Source organism: Nyctibius grandis, chromosome Z, assembly GCF_013368605.1.
Source record: "Nyctibius grandis isolate bNycGra1 chromosome Z, bNycGra1.pri, whole genome shotgun sequence".
In the NCBI taxonomy this organism is placed as follows: Eukaryota; Metazoa; Chordata; class Aves; order Nyctibiiformes; family Nyctibiidae; genus Nyctibius; species Nyctibius grandis.
In genome coordinates this window covers 29,732,571-29,751,389 of record NC_090695.1, presented here as the reverse complement: position 1 = coordinate 29,751,389, position 18,819 = coordinate 29,732,571, and the positions used below count along the sequence as shown (strand labels likewise).

Genomic DNA, 18,819 nt, shown 5'->3' with positions numbered 1-18,819 from the left:
GATTTGCCTTGCAGGAACACTACATACAGATTTTATTACTATGGTTGATTTGCTTAAAACTGAGATAAAGCACATACTGTATTTTTGGAGATCGTATCTCTGCAGTGAGCCATGCAGTCTTTACCGCACTGTTGGAGAGCAAGTCTCTAGCATACTCAAAAGCACACAACCCAATACACTTGTATGTCAGTGACACGCTATGTCAAAGTGAAGCCAGATGTTCAGTGCTCCAGTGTTTTAGGTATTACTTACCCACTGTCTCATATTTCTATATAATATACACTTTATAAAATATAACAACTCATTTAGTCTGGTACTAGAAAATTATGGAGAGAAACATTACTTAGACCAGTGACCTCCAAAGTGGGATGCACAAGACAATCCACTGTGGTGCAGGAATAAAATATTTTTGTGTACCATTAATAAATATATGAAAATAACCACTGGTTATCTTTATCTCATCCTTTTAAAATTTCTATTTCTGTGTTTTATAATGTATACTGGTACAGTAGTACATGTACATAATTTATACATAAATATACATATATTGGGGATGCATGCTCAGGGTTGTGTGATAAAAAAAGTTTGGAGACCACTGATTGAGACCACATCAACCATTAGTAAACAGAACAATGCAGCAACCATGAAGGGAAGATGTTTAAAAAAGCTTTTCTTCACAGTTGCAGTTTTGCCCAGCAAGATGAAATCTGGTTGCAACTGTTACTCTACTGGTGCTGCAGTCTCCAAACATACATGTTACTCAGAAAAAAACTAAATACTAAAAAATATCAGAAAAAATTAAATACTTCTTCCATTGTATGTCACTTCAGCATTAATTCATTTTGAGACTTCCTGACTTAAAAAGTTATTGAGCATCATATAAGAAATACGCATATTCAACTGGCCTTTCCAATGAAATCCCCAACACATCCTAAATTTTGTTCCTCTTCCGTATACACGTTGTTTTACTCCCAAACAAGGAGAATTAACCAACAAGCCATATGGCAATGCAATATAAAGTTGGGCTCAAAAAAAAAGATTGTAGAAAAAAAATTTAGGACTTATAATTAACTCAGCTACTTTTACAGAAGGATAGTAGTACATGTAGTGCCCACAATGAGGCTTCTCAGTATGTCTCTAAGTATTCCATAAAGTTCAATATATTTCATACTATCTAGTACATCACTATTTAAACCTAGTTTTATTAAGATCTCACAGTTGTTTCCAGTATGAAAGTGCATTCAAATTAGCCTCACAAATCACTTGTGTTTCAGAGACTATGAAATAAATGGTTAATGAACACTCACCGTTGCTATTTTTTCAATATATGTCTTCATAGTTTTCACAATTACTTTTCTGTCCTATCCAAAAGAAAACAAGAAACCAAATGAGCCTATAATGCCAGTGATTCTGAATAATCAAATTATTATTTACACCTTCAAAAAGACAACCTTCAATTTGTTTACTAAAGCAAAGGCTATTCATCAAAGCCTCACATTTGTACTATTAGTCAACACCTAGAAACAGTGTGAAGAGTTAAACCTGAACTGTGAGAAACTCAATCCCAGGGAGGTTCAGTGAAATATTTACATAAGTCCAGCCCACCAATGGGAGATGCCAAAAAGAGCAGATTGGAAAAAAAACCCAACAAAACAAACAAAACAAATCACCACGTCTGTTCACCTGTATCTTGTTCATTACTTACAGAACAAGAATGCACTTCAACTCTTCATTTGGAAAGAAACTTATTCAACAGGACCTGAAACTTTGAAGTATCAAGGACTCTAGCATGTTGCAAAACCCCTTTACTAGCAAGATTTTTTGGGCAGAAAGTTTCCTCAGACTTTGTACTTTTGGCTCTTGCAATCACTGCTCCGTCTTCTTTAGACCCATTACTACCTCTAGATCCTAGCAACTTCATAATTTTTTCTGCACTCTTTAACAAGCAGACTATTTTCATAAGTATTTTTTTTTAATACAGAAAAAGATAGGAGGCATTACAATATTTCCAAGAGATGATGGCATACTTTACACCAAAAGTATTTCAGGATACTGAATCAGCAGAAGAAACTAAAACATAGTTCCTATAACATTTTCTAAGTCTTAGCATTCCAAAGCCAAACATCGTTCCACACTATGGCTTCTTTACCGTCCTCTCCCTACTGCCAATTTCACCTGCATTAAGAAATCTATGGGATGAATGAATGGCCAATAATCTTAAAATGGAAAAGCTTTATATGCCATCTCCAAGAACTCTGCTAAAAATAAAATGAGATGCTTCCACTATAAAAGATCTAAGGAAAGCATCTGAATCATGAAAAACTCCTGCTTACATTTGCCAATAGGTAAAGTGGGGTCACTTTTTAACCTTGCTCTCAAATATTTAACTGCAACAAAATGTGCACTGGCAGAAGGAACCATGTGATCAATAATACCCACCGTCTCAGACTACACTGTTATTAAAGAAGACTGGGTAGACAGAAATCAAACAATACCTTGGGAGTACCATGCCATAAGCACTGCATCGCTACTCGGGCTCCATCATGAGTGTGCGCCAGGTAGATGACAGCCTCTCTGATAGCTTCTATCACTTCCTGGGGAAGAAACGGTGATAAAGCAAAAAGGTGAAAGAAAAGGCCTGAGAAATCTCAAGGCAGGTGGGTGAGGGCATGAAAGGATTTTTTGTCTGCCCACAACACTACAGAGAGCATCACTGGCTCTACAGAACCACTCTCATTGCCTTGACCTAGGAAAGACAGCCTCAAAAGGAGTTCAAAGGAGGCTGATGGACACAGGTTGAAGACAGGTGAAGTCAAGCAGGATACCAGCTTATACAATGTCACATCACGCAGATAGATTTAGGCCTAGTTTTTGCAAGAATGGCTGGGGTAAAAAACCTGGAATTTAATATAGACATAGTGATACAAGCCATATGCTTGGTTCAGGAGGAGGCAGAAGACAAAGTTTTGGCTGCTGACAGAAGGGCCCAATCTGATTGTATTTCGGTCAAGAGTTTTTTGGACAATTGCTAGAAGTGGTTAAGAAATGACACACTGGATAGCTGAACTACTGGAAGCGACGTCCACGGCTTTAATTATTCTCCAGCTATTGAGAAGGACCATTTATCACGGAAAGAGAAAACATCAAAGTCATTAGATTTTTTTTTTAAGTTCAAATATCACAAACACTATTGCTTTAGTGTGAAAGTTCACTGTGACTGTAAACGTCCATACAACACCACTCCCCAGTGATCTGGAATCACCAGATGTGTAAAACTCTATAAATGTAAGACGTGTATTTTAGCATAGTTACCTTACAGCACTTTCACAACAAGATCAAAAACATTCCACTGAAAGGCAAAAGAACACAAAAACCCAAACAAAACATACTTACGGATCTTTGTTTTGGAAGAGCGTAAGTGAAAAAGTCCAAAAATACTTTATGTACCAGTGAGTGCTTTATCACAGCCTCTCTGTATTTGGGAAGAGGAAAATAAGTAACAGTTTTAACATCAACTAGCAATACCTCATTTGTATTTAAAAAAAGAAAAAGTTAGGCAGTGTGGTGTGCAGAAAACACACAGTCATTCTGGATTAGATGTTTAGCATTTACAACATGTGGAAAATTCTACCAAAACTTACAAATTCTAAAACCTAGCAAAATATTTTCTCCTAAAGACCACTTGAGAAGCTTATTCAATTATACATTATGGAAGCACACTACACTGTGGGATTTCTAACTATTGTTTGACTGGGGCAGGGGACACTTTAGTTTACAGAAGTGGAGTTCAAAATTAAGATAAGATATTCATTATGACACTAGACAAAACCATAATTACTTATTATACAACACAGCAATGTTACAGCTTAAAAGAGTATTACTATCACTATCATATGAGCTTAAAAGAGTATCAATATCACTGTCTGTTTGTATGTCAGAAACAACTTGATTCATGCTAGATTGTCACACCTTAAATCAATTTTTGTCCTTACTTTTGTGCCATTGGTGTAAGAATCTGTTTCATCTCATCCAAGATGGCCTCCCTCTTTTCAGGATGAGTTTCTAACACTTTATCCAGTGTTGGGACAACTGGTGTCTGAAATGAATGCACAATTAGAGGTTTAATTGCTCCAAGTACTGGAGTTCATTGAAAATTATCATCTTTAGTCCCTTTTCAATCAAAATTCACAAACAATATCACAAACAAAATGAATTTTCTGTAAAACTAACAGTTTTTACAATTTTAAAAATAAAAATCTTATCTACTTTGTGTATGTCAAAAGCTGTATACTTAAGTTTCTACAAAATTAATATTCATCATTAGCAAACAAAAAGCTACTTCTATGGTCTGAATTGTTTTTGCCAATTATGGTCAGCTCTTCATGAGACTGTCAGATACAAGGTAAAATACACAAAATGGGCATTGTGTTAAGGGACTCTTGAGCTAAGCAGAAATCCTGCATGACAGTACGTGTACGTCAGGGGCAACACAGCAACAAGTCAATGATCTGAGAAGTTAACCAAGGCCCAGGAAATTCCAGTTCAAGAACAGCAGAGAGGAGGAATATATACTATATACCTTAAATACCGAAGTATTCTGTATATGGTATCTCATCTAAACAATTACACTGGTAACGCTTGCAAAAGAGTGTGTTGTTAGAAGAACAGTCTGACTAGACAGAAAATTAGAAGAAATGTATTTCTAACTGTCCCTGCTGGGGGGGCGGGAATGGGGAGGTGGAGAGTTTGAGGCAGTCTGTTGAGACTCAACACACTGTTGAGTCTCAGGTTTGCACCGCCGTATGCGCCGTACTTGATGCACTCATGCCAAGAATGCTAGAATGATGGAAGCTAACACTGCACTTGATTTCAGAGGCTCTTTTACTCCCAGCACAAATTACAGCCCACAAACACAGCAAACATGCCTCTCTACTACAGTGTTGCAAAATGCTTTACTAAAACTTACAATAACCTGTAAAGTAAAAATACTTTCAGTATAATACAGTTCAGAAATGAGCTGTTAATTTCTCAAACAATTTTAACAGAAATCTTGGGCAAAAGTGTGCTGTGTTGTACATTGAGATGCAAACGTCACTCTAACATAGCTAATAATTGTGTAAACAGTTTTGTACTTTACAGCAAATAAAACTATCTGTGCCTCTAATGGAAACCAACTTTCCAAGTCAGCAAGAATGAAGGAAAAATAGAAGTCGAAAGACAGGAGGCTGTACTTTTTAAAAGGTTCCCACTGCCTGGTGAGGATCTACATCTAAATGATTTCAAGAGAGTTTGGAGCAAAGTCCTACGGTCTCCATGGGAAAAGAAAACACAGCCAAAATGTAAGTCTAGATGGCATACTGTATATCAATACAGGCACATTCTGCCCACACTCAGGTGTCACGAGACATAAGGCAGCTCTAACACAAAAACCATCTACAGCATTAATAGGGAATTAAGCCTAAATCTTAATCTCAACAAGGATGACCACGCCAGGCTAGACACTATGACACTACAATAACTGCAACTATATGATACTAGACTGTCTTTGATGAGCCGAGCAAGCTCATACATGAACATACTATATTTTACATAGTTCAAACTGAAAAAACACAACAATTTTATCTAGAATATAAATGTGCAAGTAAACATGCTAAACTAGACTACATTTAGACAGCTGACAGAAAAAAATTTGATCAAAAGATATAGTAGGTAAGACAGGTAATGTATTACTAACACAGTATCTTATATGCTAAAACACCTTAGACTATAAAGTATTGAAATGTCACCTTGTAAACCTGGAAAGTGTTCCCATATAGTTCTTCTGTCAGCATATTCCTCTGCTCCAGAATGGCTTTGTCATTATATGCATATTCCACTACAGCAGATGCTTCGGCATGACGGAGCATTTTTTTCACATGGCCTCTAAAACTTTTTATTATTTCTGCAACTTGTGATTTTGTCCTGTTTCACAGGGGAAGACAGATAGCAAGAGTTAAAACTTAAGTGATAAGCTGACCTATCAATAGCTTTATTTTTGGAAGCACATTTAGGTGGTAGGTTTTAGCATAGACACCACGAAATAAATGCATCTGGATCAGCCTTATGGCATTTATGAAAATATGGCAAGAAAGTCAGGAATCTGGAGAAATCATAAGGCATTTTGGGGGAAAGAAAAGAAGCCAGCAGATAAATTCTACAGAATAAAGGATGCCTTCCTGAAACACTAAGCAGAGAAAATTTTTAAAACTCATTTTTTTGCATAAGACAAAGATCAACATTGAGCATATATTTGAGCTTTTTTTTTGGCATATGCTTTCCTCAAGGTGTATGGCTTTAGCTTTACTTTTTGCAAAAAGAAAACTGCTGTTAGCAACACCAGACACTGTCCTGTCTCGTCACTATGATAAAGATGTTTCTAGAGACATTTTTTTTATTCACGATTAATGCACTATAGATTAAGAACGGCATTCACACTGGAAATGAAACAAAGCAACACAGCTAAGCAAATTCACTTCATACTCACCCATACATAAGAAACTTCTTCACAATATTTCTGGAATATTTTGACTTGCTCAACTCTACTAGGCTATCTAAAGGAAGGGAAAAACATTCAGCTGGTTTGACTTTTCACTACATTAACTCTACAAAACAAGATGACAAATAAATAAGTTTTAAGAGCTCGCTAGGAATGATGCATCATTTCCTCAGAAAGTTAAAAATATTTAAGAGAAAATAATATGGCTTGTTTTAATGCATCCTAACAACAATACAGAAGCATACATATTGGTAAAATGTAAATGGAAAGAAAGTACCTTTCAATTCTTCAAATGTCTCTTGCCTTTGCTTCTCATTACCATACTGAATAAAGCACTGGATCACTCGAGTTGAATCATGTGCAAACGCCAGCTACAGGACAGAGATATTTCATTATCCTAAGCCATTCAAATGGCATTATGCACCAAATTTATTTTAATGCACTTGCTCTCTGATACAGTTTTATGCCACATGTAGCATTTAATGCCAATTATAAAAGTAGTTACCTGTTCATAACAAATTAAATTTTAAGGTTTTTTACTGCTTTATTAAGTACTCTGTTGAACAAAATATAGACAATATTTGCAGTTAAGGACATGCATCAATGTTTTAATCCTGAAAGAGAACCATGAAATGGTATCTGGCTTTCTCTCATGTTCTTTGTAATGTCAGAGTGAGCGTAACAATACAGTTCCACGTCGGCATGGAACACTAAGAATCACTTTAAAATCCAACATGTATTTCACTGCAAATTTACACATTTCAAAAATTAAGCAGAAAGACTGTTTAGTATAGTTAACTATCAAGACATTAACTTATCTAGAAGAAAGTTGCAAAGTAACAACTGTAATTAATCAAAACTCTGAGTGGTTGTTTTCAAACTTCAGTTAACACAGAATTTCACTGGACTAAAGCTGCTTGGCAACACAGACAGCCTTATAATAGCCAGCTGATAGAAGAAGTATCCCAGGACTACTGTCCTGAAATCCAAGTGCCAAATGCAGACTTTCAACCCAGTTTTTGCTCTTTTTTATTCACAGTTTAAAAAAAAAATCTCTGTAGTTTTTGGAAGAACAGGTTAGTACTGTATTATTAAAAGTTCACTTATATTTCACCATTCTTTAAAGAATCTTTTGTGAATTTGTGCACTATGGCATTAGTTTTTCTTACATTTTTAATTTTTCCATGAAGAAGCTTCTGTAGTTCATTCATTAGCTTTTCTCGCTTCTCCTTATCACATTTCTTCCTACAAGCAAAAGAAAGTAAAACAATCTTAACTGAGGAAGCAGCTTTTTTGTAGTAGGATTCACTTACATCCATAAATTAATAAGCAAGGCAGTACAAAATAAAATTAAGTTAGCTCTTGCTCATCCAAATTTACATTGTCATGCATTAAACCTGTAGATAGACATACTTAAGCAATTTCAGTTCCTAGGAACCAAACCAGATTTCCACACTTTAAAATTATTCTTTTCTGAGTAACAATATTATTAAAAAGATGATGAACTCAAATCTGCAGCCAGAGTTGTTTACAGATCCAAAGATCTGTAAGCATCTTACAGCCAAAACTGCAAAGCACAGACATTTAACTCCTCCTTCTGATGTGGGGCCCCAGTTCTAGAACTACACTTGCCCAGAGAAAGTATACAAATCTTCACAAAAAACTCATGCAGTGATCCCTCTGCAAGATGAGGCTGAATCAGTACATGATCTTGTGCTTCAGGATTCAAAAAACAAGACAACTCTCTAAGCATTTACTGACACATTTTAGCCTAAAATAACAGTGAGCTCAATCCAGACATTTCTAGCACCATGGGTTGCTACACTCTGCTTGCACTATCTACAGAATTGTATGTAATGTTACCATTCACCCATGAGTTTCACTGTGGAAATAGAGTTTCATATAATTAAAAGAGGAGAAGGAGAGTGCTCTTGCAAAATTATGACTAAAAGCCAACTGAATGAAAGAAAAAAATATCATTATTACCTTCTCACACTTTCCCATATTTGCTTTGATTTTACAATTATGTCATAGTTACTTTTATCATTAAGTTGTCTGGCTTGCTTTAACTCCTTCCTTTTCTTTTTGAAGTCATTCCACTTCAGCTTCTTAGAATCTGACCCTGAAGACAAAAATAAATACATTTTCTAGAGTCAATAAAAGGTATAGACTGTGGCAGGTCTGTGACTTGAATTGCTAACAATTCAGGAGCTTTGCATGCAGTTACCCAATTAGCTAATATGAAAGTGTAAATATTTAATAAATATGCTAAGCTGGTAACTTCGACTTCTACAATACTGTAAGAACAAGGCAAACAATGATTTTTCCTCAAAGCTCTGTCAAACCTCTTAATAGCTTGAAAACTGACTCAAAATGCACCTAGCAGCCTATGACTGCCCCAGCTAATTATCCCTTCTTACCTTTTCCCTCTCTCAAAAGAGGAGCCCTAACTCAAAGATACACATCTGAAATCTCAGAGAAAGGAAAAAAATTAAAGCCTTTTTACATGCTTAATCTTTTTATTCAGTCAAATTCCTTAAGCATGAGATTTACTATACAACAGCTATACACTGCCACACAAAAAACTCAGTTAAGATAACTTAATACAAAGTGCCACAAACAAATTATGGAAAAACTTCAAGTATTTGATTTTGGTTTTATTCATACCTTGACAAAAACCATCATCTTATATTACATGGTTTCACAGAAGCAAATCATGCTAACTATTACTTCTATATGGAACATTAAAGACTCAGCTTTAAATTTTTATACCTTAAAGCACCGCTTGTTGGTATTTAGCAGCATGCACTTACCCATCCAAAAACATGCTCTCTGTTCACAAAGCATAATATCAATTTTTTTCTCTCTCTCCTAAAGTAATAGTGACAAGTAAAAAAAGCAACGGTTTGCTTTGAGATTAGCACCATTGTGCAGTACACAGCAGCTTTCAGTTATTCTTATAAACAACATTTAAAGGTTTGTTTGTGGTTGCGTTTTGTTTTTTTTTAATGAAGCTTGATACGAACATTCTTTTGCTATCAATTTTTCAGACATCTAATGCACATTCCGTGTGAAGCCATTCTGCAAACATGCAACAACAGCAACAATAAAATACTCAACACCTTCTGCTGTCCTTCAAACAACTAACTTTTTTCTCCAGAACTTCAGAATCCCACATGTAAGATTCCATTTCTCATTTTACAATCCTGTTTAATTGTTGCAGTACAGCTTTGCTTCACAGCAAAGGAACAACATGAAGTTCTCGTGCACCAGAAACAAAGTTAAAAAGAAATCCATTTAAACAGTGATAAAACCAGACATTTATTTAGCCTCTCTGTATAAACACAAAAATAAGCTGTAAAATGTAAAAAGCAGTGATAACACTATGTCCTCTTTTTCTTTTTTTTTTCATTTTAGAAAAGAGGTGTCTAGATGATTTGTACCACAGAAAAAAACAATATAAAGGATAATCAACTTTGTTTCATGAATTTTTGTGTTTCAAATTTTATACCCAGTACTTTCAGAACAGAGGATTAAATTTCTAAAACGGTCTATAAAAAACTCTGTATTTTCCAAATTTGTGTGAAAACAACGAGTTTCAATCTAGCCACTTAATACTGTCATTAAAATAATCATAGCTTTATGATGGCATAAAAATTATTTAAATTTCCTACTGCATCTTTACTTCTGACTTCCAAGAAAATTCGTAACTGTTCATTCTCATGAGTTTGGGCTCAAGTTTAGTTTGGTGAAGCATATTTTTCCACAGCAAAGATTAAACATGAAGTAAACTTGGAGTCATTCAGCCAATCTGGAAAGGTGGTAACAAGGCAGGGGCAAAGAGGAAGACCTAGATGAACAGTATCTTTCCCAAAACCTAGTTTCCATTGATATACAGGCTTAAAAATCCGCTCACCTCCCTCTTCACCATCCTGGAGCTTCCTCTTCTTTGCAAGCTTCTCCAATTGCTGTTTATTCTTGAATTGTTTGACACTAGCTCTTCCAGGTCTTAACTGGCCTTTCACAAATTTATTGGAAATGGCTTTAGGCTTTCCCTCCTCATCTCCTTTGTCAAGAAGTTTCTTTGGTGGACCTGAATCTATTAACCAACGAAATAGAAACTGTTATCCTAGAGCTAGTGTTTCTTCAAAATAACAAATTATTACCGTAACAAGAATTAAGCTACTTTGTAATAACAATTATATACAACACAGTAATTCTTACATGCTTCTCAAAGCCAGTGTTTTCACCACAGTCCCTGGTGTCCCAGTATGCCCCAAGGAAGTTTTGCCCAGGTATTATTTTCTGGGCAGCAGTATAATGGCCCAGACATAAAAATCATTATTCTACATTAAGAATTTCACCATCCCTGACATCAAAGTCATCAATCCCCAAATTATCTCTTCACAGTTTATGATCAGAGCTTTTTTGACTTATCTGTTTTAAGCAGAAGACAGTAAACACTGAAATGTATCTTCTCAATCCTAACCTACAGCACTTCACACACCCTAGCTTCAACTCTCAAACAAACTTTTTCTTAATGTGGGAAAGCGAAGTCTAGAATCAGAAAGTTATCAACTTCAAATTTTTAATTAAAAGAGTATTTTAGGTCAATCAAAGAGAGCTGAAAGGTTTGCAATGCAATCCATTTAAAACATTTCAGTTTTATTTTTTCCAGGTTATTTGATCACACAGTCAGTATAGTTTTGAGTGCAAGACAGATCAGTGAATGACTGAGGTTGGAAGGGACCTCTGGGGGTCATCTGGTCCAACCTCCCTGTGCAAAACCATGTTCAGGTGGCTTTTGACTATTTCCAAGGTGGGAGACTCCATCATCTCCTGGGGCAACCTGCGCCAGTGCTTGGTCACCGTCATAGCAAAGAAGTCTTCCCTGATGTTCACAGGGAACCTCCTGTGTTTCAGTTTGTGCCCACTGCCTCTGGTCCTGTCACTGGGGACCACCGACAAGAGCCTGGCTCTGTATTTGCACCCTCCCTTCATGTATTTGTAAACATTGGCAAGATACCCCTGCGGGTTCTCTTCTCCTGGCTGAACCGTCCCAGCTCTCTCAGCCTTTCCTCATAGGGGAGATGCTCCAGTCCCTTCACCATCTTACTAGCCCTTTGCTGGGCTCTTTCTAGTATGTCCATGTCTCTCATGTACTGGGGAGCCCAGAAATGGACATAGCACTGCAGGTGTGTGCTCACCAGTGCTGAGGGCAAGGATCACTGCCCCTGACCTGCTGCCAGCGCACCTCCTATCGCAGCGCAGGAAACCATTCGCCATGTTTGCCACAAGGGCACACTCCTGGCTCATGTGCAACTTTGTGATCACCAGGAGCCCCAGAGCCTTCTCTGCAAAGCTGCTTTCCTCCAGCGTGTACCAGTGCATGGAGCTGTACCTCTCAGGTGCAGGACTTTGCAATTCTCCTTGTTGAACTTCATGAAGTTTCTGTCAGCACACTTATCCAGTCTGTCAAGGTACTTCTGGAGGGCAGCATGACCCTCTGGTGCATCAGCCACTCCTCTCAGTTCTGTGTCATCGGTAAACTTGCTGCTGATGTACTCTGCTCCATCATCCAGATCATCAAGGAAGCAGCTGAACAGGACTACAGCTAGTATTGACTCCTGGGGTACACTGCTAGTTATGGGCCCCCAACTAGACTTTGTGCCACTGATTATCACTCTCTGCACCCAGCCATTCAGTTAGTTTTCAATTCACCTCACTGTCTCCTCATTCAGTCCATGCTTCATCAGCACCTCTGCAAGGATCATACAGGAGACACTATCAAAACCCTTACTGTAGTCCATGTAGACAACATCCACAGCTCTTCACTCAGCTACCATGCTAGTAATTCCATGACGTTAAGTTTACCAAAATAAAAAATGAAGTTAGAGCATGCCTGTGCACAACAATAATCACTCAGCCAAGACTTCTATTAATGAGCCTTTGCCTTCTTACTATTACCTTGTTTAAATTTTCTTTTCCCGGGTGGCACTTTTCCACGAGGTGCTTTTCCACTCTTCCCCACGAACTTCTTTTTACCCTTGGCTTCCATTCTGGGAACACTGCAAACGGAGCAAAAGACAGCGTTACTGGACCAGACCACCGTGGCCCCCTTGCTAACGGTGTGAGGGAAGGCTAGCCTCCGCTTCCCTGAACACGGCTCAACACGCGTGACGGAGTCAAACCCTTCTCAGCGGCGGTCACCCGTCCCTAGGTGGGCGGCGCGGGCCCAGAAAAGGTCGCCCGCAGACCGGTCAGCACGGAGGCTCAGCTAGGCAAGACCGCGGTTGACAGGGCCCGGGCGGCCGAGGCCTCGGCCCCGCTCCCCAGGGAACCCCAGAGCAGGCCCATTGACAGCATCGGGAGGACGCAGCACGCCGCCGACCCGCAGCCGGGCGCGGGAGCCGCGAGGTAGGGGTGGTCCGCGAGAAACCGCGCCGCCGCCCGCAACCCCCACCGCGCACAGCCGGCCCCGCCGCTCGCCTCACACGTGCCGCCCCGGCCGCGTTTTGCGTCCCTCTCCCGCGGGCGCGGCTCCCCATTGGCCCGCCTGGCCGCTACCACGCGACAGTGCCGAAGCCGCGTGCCGTAAAGCGCGGCGCGGAAGCGGAAGGGCGTCACGCTTTTCTCTTCGCGTCCCGTCTCAGGCCCTTGGCGGCGGGTGCTGTGGCGCCGCGAAGTCTCCTCCGTCCACCTCGGGATTCGCCGTAGCAGTTTCCGTCTGTGTGGACTCACCCAAGAGCCTTGGAAAGGGCGGGCCGCTGTGAGGAAAGGCCCCGTCCCGTTCCCCGTGCTCCTGTCTTTGCCCGCTGGCGCCCCGCCGCCGGCCCTGCTCAGGCAGCAGGCCTGCCGCCATCTGCTCGAGCGCGGCGTGCCCACTGCCAGGCAGAAATAAAATCCTGGCTTAAAAATAAGGTAATGTAGCACGGTACAGATTAAGTAGCGATGATGGTGGAGAACACCAGGTGGAGCTGTTGCTTCAGAACGGTGCGGGTGTGGCCAGTCGCGACAAAAGTTTTGTCAGTGTCAAAAGTTTTTTCATGTTCGGGTGTTCAGTAAAGTAATGGCTTCCGAATGGAAAGGGGATCCGTATTCATAAATGTGGTAATTATTACACTTGCGTGATTACAGTAGCTATGGCAGGAAGTCGCAGCATAGTAGATGCTTCTGTAATATCACCCATAGTATATTTGACTAAAGAAGTGATGTAGAGATAAATTATTCGGTGGAGTAAAGCTTTTTCTTCAGTGCAGCTGGTGATAGTACTATTTTTCTTTCATTTGTCTCTTGGGAAGCATTTGGAAGTGACTTGCAAAATAGAACAGGCATTGGCAGGATTATGGTGTTAGTCTTCCCACTCCTTGAAATGTTAACATCATGCCTGTCAAAATTACATGAAAATTGTGTGTTTTAAACGGGGCAGGGGAGAAAGGGTGTGTATTTTGAAGCTTGGCTTAAGTCAAGGGGTATAATATCACAAGTTTCCATGTTCCCACAGCCCAAATGCTTTGCTTCAGTGTTTGGAACAACCTCTGTAGATCTTGAGGTAAGTCTATTCTCCACTCTAATTACATTTTCAATTTTTTCGGTGGTTTCTTTTCAAGAATTAAGACCATGATCAATTAAGACATTAGAAAATATATTGCTGTGTTCAGCTTGGTTGCTATAATACAAACATCTCACAGAGAATAAACCAATGAAATTTTCGAATATCAGCCAGAGATTTCAAGTCAACCAGCTTACAGGTTCAAGCGTCTATCTTTCATAAAAAGTAATTCAGGGTTCCTTAAAGATCTTCAGGTACCTTAAAACAGGCTGTAATTGTAGAAGATAGTTCTTGATGTAATTGCATCTCCAGGATATTCCCAAGTGTGTTCAGAGTCATGTATAAGCACAGATATTTTAATGTCTATTTTTTAATGTCTGTTTGATCTTTCTTCTGGACGCTGTTTTGATTCCATGAAGATAAAAATTATTAAAGAAACCAAAATATAAAAATTCAGAAAAGTGAGTTTGTAATTTGTGAACAAGATATGTAATGTTGAAATTCAGTATTACTGGTCTGTCTCTCTAGTGAAAGCCTCATCTCAAGATTCAGATTTACATTCAGATTCTTCTAAAATTGTGTCTTACATAATTGTACATTACTCCTTAGCATGAGGTTTCCAGCTTGGTACCCCAAGCATGTTTTTTGCATGCCCTTGAAAATGTCGTTCTGACAATGGATTGTTTGAACAAAATGAAGGATCATGCTCTTTGGACAGCAAAAAAGAACAGTAAGAATTCCAAGAGCAAGAAGCATGTTTCACTGAATAGTCATTGGCTGGATAAGATCATCACAAAGTGTCTACCACCTCTTCTTCTTTCACACAGTGCATACACATCCATTCTGATTTGTCTGTGCAATAAATATGCCATAGTAGTACTAGAAGCAGTGCTACCATACTTGCAGTTATGGCCAGTCCCTGATGTGGCACTTTTCTGGCACTGGCTTCCAGCTCAAGGAGACCTATGGTGAATTCAGTAGTGCTGAATGCCATACCATTTTATTTCTTAGCAGACTTTGAAGAAATAAGATCTGTGGTAAATATAACAGGAATTTTTAAAATGTCATGTCTCACATTTTACATAAAGATTCACAGAAGTGTGACAATACATCTGCTTATCTGTCCAAGCCAAAACAGGAATCCTGTGTCGCATCTGGAGTAAATAATTCAACAAAATTTTTAAAAACCAAAAACAAACAAACAAACAAAAAACCCACACAAAAACAGCTGGTTTTTATTCATGCATTTGTTAATAGCACATTTATCTGACCATTTTCACATCTAAAATATATTTCGGCTCTGTAACACAATAGATCTGGACTGTGTATTAAGGCAATTGTAGTGAAGACTGCAACAATGGAGTGCTATCTGCTGCCTTCGTCAGGACTGCTCTGCTCACTTCATGGAGCCTTGTTCAACAAGACATCTGAAGGTGCAAAGCTGTAAGAAAAATGGAGTGTAACCACAGCCGTAACCTGACTATTCCTACTACCAAGGCAGCAGGAGAATAACAACCACAGGAGTCAGGTAAACCTGCATCATTTCATTTTCATTTGTGAATGGTACTGAAAGTACTCTCTCAGCTTCTGAAGACAGCTATATGCACTGTGTCTAAGACTTGTTTTATAGCTTATATATTTGTGGAGAAGCAGACAGTTCTGCAGTCCTTGTAAATGGATTGAGCACCATGCCTTTCAGCTGGTGATCCTCTCTGGAGGCAGCCCCACTCTTCTACAGCCTTTCAATTCATTATCTCCCTCTACACTTCCTACAGAATAGAAAACTTAATTTTTTAATCTTTCTTGTCATCACAATGCAGACCTCTGACCTACAGACACAGCCAAAAACATCTGTGTCTCTGCTGCTCCAGTTGCAGTGTGCCAGAGACCTCTGTATTACGTTTGAGGCACTGCAGGAAAGATGGTCATTAAGTTAGTCAGCAACACGGGCTATACTTTACTCTGACTATATCCAACCCTTTCGTAATGCAAAAAAAAAAAAATCCTTTTTTTTTTTTTTTACCTTAGCTGATGTGTAGGCATAACTGAATTTTTCTTCTCAAAAGGATCCCCAAAGATCCAGATCTAAAGACAGCCTGGAACTGGTCGCTCCCGAGTGATGAGCAATGGAGAAGCCAGTTACTCCCGCTGTCATGCTGGAGTTGGAAAGGGTGGTGACAGCAGGTAATGTTTTTCTGAGTGACCATCCGTTTCCTGGACTACACCATAGCCAAGGAGGCAGCAGAGCCACAGGTATTTCACTGCACCCCACTGTATACTCTCTATTTTGCTTTTGCCTATAGCTGCCTGCAAGCTTCTTGCATCATGACTTTGCACTGAATTCTAACTCACTCAGAAAGTTAAATGTTTGTTAAAAGTCAGCTGAGTTGTAAGAGCTTGTGAGATGCAGTTTTAAAGAAACGGTGACTTCTCAGTAGCAATTCCAGCATGTTGGTCTGGGATATCTGGTTACATTGAGAACCACAAACTAATTTGCAGGTATGTTGTTTCATTTCCTCACTTAGACTGTGTGAGAGAGGACTCAACTTCTGGTCATTTTCCAAAGTATAGAGACCTGGTAGAAGTGATAGAGTGAAAGTAATTTAGCTACCTATTCAGAAAAAGAGAGGCCAGGCTTCCTGTGCATCTTGATATTGCTCACTTGCTGTTGTTTCTAGTTAAATATACGTGCTAAGAGTTTCATCCACATGACAAGTGAATTATATTTCTCTTTTTCTAAAGTAGGCTCAAAACACTCAGCTGCAGAGTCATTTGTTCTTTTTTCTCAGGTTACTATTTCGAGGGCAGATGGAGTGTGGCAAAGAACACGATTCTTAATGTGCGTGTCCTGGCATCAGTGCTCCTGGGAGAATTTCTGAGATCCTCTGAAATGGAGCATTATAGTTGAATGTTGTGAGTGAAGGCTGGCCTTTTTCGCTTGTGCCCTTTAATCTACAGGTTTGCCACACCAAGCCCTGCATTCCTAACAGATCTTGGAAGGCACTATTCACTTTGAAATTCCACCTGAATTCTAGCAAAACTGGATCCATGTTCTCGCTCTCAGTGTGCACTTACCAATTATCTCATATATTAGCAAAGGAAAACTTGTTCTGTTGGGATTTTGGGTGGTGGTGATTTACTTTAAAGAAAGTACCATGTTCAGTTCTGTGCTATTTCTTGAACTCAAGCATGTTTCTTGTTCTTTGGTACCATGCTCTTTTATTAGTGCTTATATGAGTGTTACTGGATTAATGTACATTTGAGGATCTCTGTCATGTTAGCTGTGGCACCTCAGCATAGAAAACCACCCATAAAACTAAAAACAAGTTTCTGCTTCCCCTTCCACCACTGAAGAGGTGTTAGTTAGTGAAGAAGTGTTAGACTAAAGATTGCTTGGGATTTCTTCACAGATACTCAGAAATGTTTGTTGTAGACCAAATTCAAATGAAAGGCAGTGATTTGAAGTGAACACTGAACACTGGCTGTTGTTCAGAGGCCATTAAACATAAGATTTATTATCGTAAGTTCCAGTGCTATTGAGTTGTGCTCTGTTCCCAGTAGTTTTGAATCATGATCCACTGGATATCTAACTACTGACTGACCACTTAGCTAAGGGACATCTAAAGCCTCCTGTAAATGAGGCTGAATTCCCAGCAAAATCAGACTGAAGTCTCAGTTCAGTGCTGCAAATTAGGCTGAAGTCCCAGTTGAATGTGGCAAGATGACATGCCTGACAACTGGCCAGCCTGGGAAGGGGCAGCCACTTCAAGAAAGACATTTTTATACTTCCAACTCCTTTGGTTTTCTTCACATTAGTTTCTTTTTCTTCTGTAAATATGTGCATCTGAATATCACTAAAATCAGCTCAGGTCAGATCTGGTGAGCTGAACCTGAACAGTTAATATCAGGTATTTGATACCCTCTTGGGTGCTTCCAGCAAGAAATTAATTTTTCTGCCTGCAGTCTCCTGTTCAACTGCTGTCCTCCATTGTACTGACTCTTCAGCTGCATCTTGACAGTGTATCTTTTCCCAGTTTTAGTTCTCAACTTGGAACAGTGCAGAGTTGTAAATACATGTGTTATTTATTCAAGAAGAGTGAAAACCTGTATACCACATGCCAAGGCTTAAGGAAGAATAAAACGCATACTGTCTGGAGACTTGTCCAACCTCTAAATGCCTTTTTTTCCACTCTCTTTTTTTCATCTTGAGAAAAAAGCACAACTCATAGAAACTTAGCTGAGCAAATTAACACCAATTCCATTGTGTTTCACTGCACTTAGATCCATCAAGATTGCTTTTGGATGTCATAGTTGTAATGAGTATTACAAAGAATGCTATCACAAAGTTTTCTGTGGGTCTAGTGCACACAATGTACAGTAAATCAATACTTCTCTTAGCAACCACTATAGTAGTAGTAACATTGAATTCCTATACTATTCCTAAGGACAGTATATTCTAATCATCAGTTCAGATGAGAGAACTCGTATAGATAGACATTCAAAATTAAAGTCATTACTACTGAAAATGCAAATTATTATGAATTGCTATGTATATATGACTGCTTACAAAACTTTAAATGCATCTCTCTGGGGTAAAGGTAAAAGAAAATAACCATATGCAATTGTTGAAAAATAAGCTGATAAAAGCATTTCTTACTGCTCTAATTTCTTGAAGATGAACCTTCTAAATGACCATGGATCCAATAAAGCATGAAAATTTATAGCTCTTTAA

At 38.9% G+C, this 18,819-nt stretch overlaps 1 protein-coding gene and 1 long non-coding RNA gene across 6 annotated transcripts in view; one reads left to right on the top strand and one right to left on the bottom strand.

Annotated features, from left to right (window-relative positions):
- PUM3 (pumilio RNA binding family member 3) overlaps positions 1 to 13,411 on the bottom strand; it is a 24,697-nt gene extending 11,286 nt beyond the window's left edge. For 2 of the 5 annotated variants that reach the window (XM_068422864.1, XM_068422867.1), the window contains exons 1-12: positions 13,025 to 13,125; positions 12,503 to 12,603; positions 10,452 to 10,634; positions 8,522 to 8,657; positions 7,705 to 7,780; positions 6,813 to 6,906; positions 6,524 to 6,590; positions 5,787 to 5,961; positions 3,993 to 4,096; positions 3,394 to 3,472; positions 2,496 to 2,594; positions 1,308 to 1,361 (exon numbers count right to left, since the gene is read on the bottom strand). In XM_068422864.1, the coding sequence (XP_068278965.1) occupies positions 1,308 to 1,361; positions 2,496 to 2,594; positions 3,394 to 3,472; positions 3,993 to 4,096; positions 5,787 to 5,961; positions 6,524 to 6,590; positions 6,813 to 6,906; positions 7,705 to 7,780; positions 8,522 to 8,657; positions 10,452 to 10,634; positions 12,503 to 12,603; positions 13,025 to 13,083 (1,227 nt within the window). In that variant the 5' untranslated portion in view covers positions 13,084 to 13,125. The other 3 variants (XM_068422865.1, XM_068422868.1, XM_068422866.1) reach the window with 3 other exon arrangements.
- On the top strand, positions 13,151 to 18,819 carry LOC137676208 (uncharacterized). The gene is made up of 5 exons (XR_011050063.1): positions 13,151 to 13,456; positions 14,040 to 14,087; positions 15,402 to 15,615; positions 16,154 to 16,340; positions 16,877 to 18,819. It is a non-coding gene; the product is annotated as an uncharacterized lncRNA (long non-coding RNA).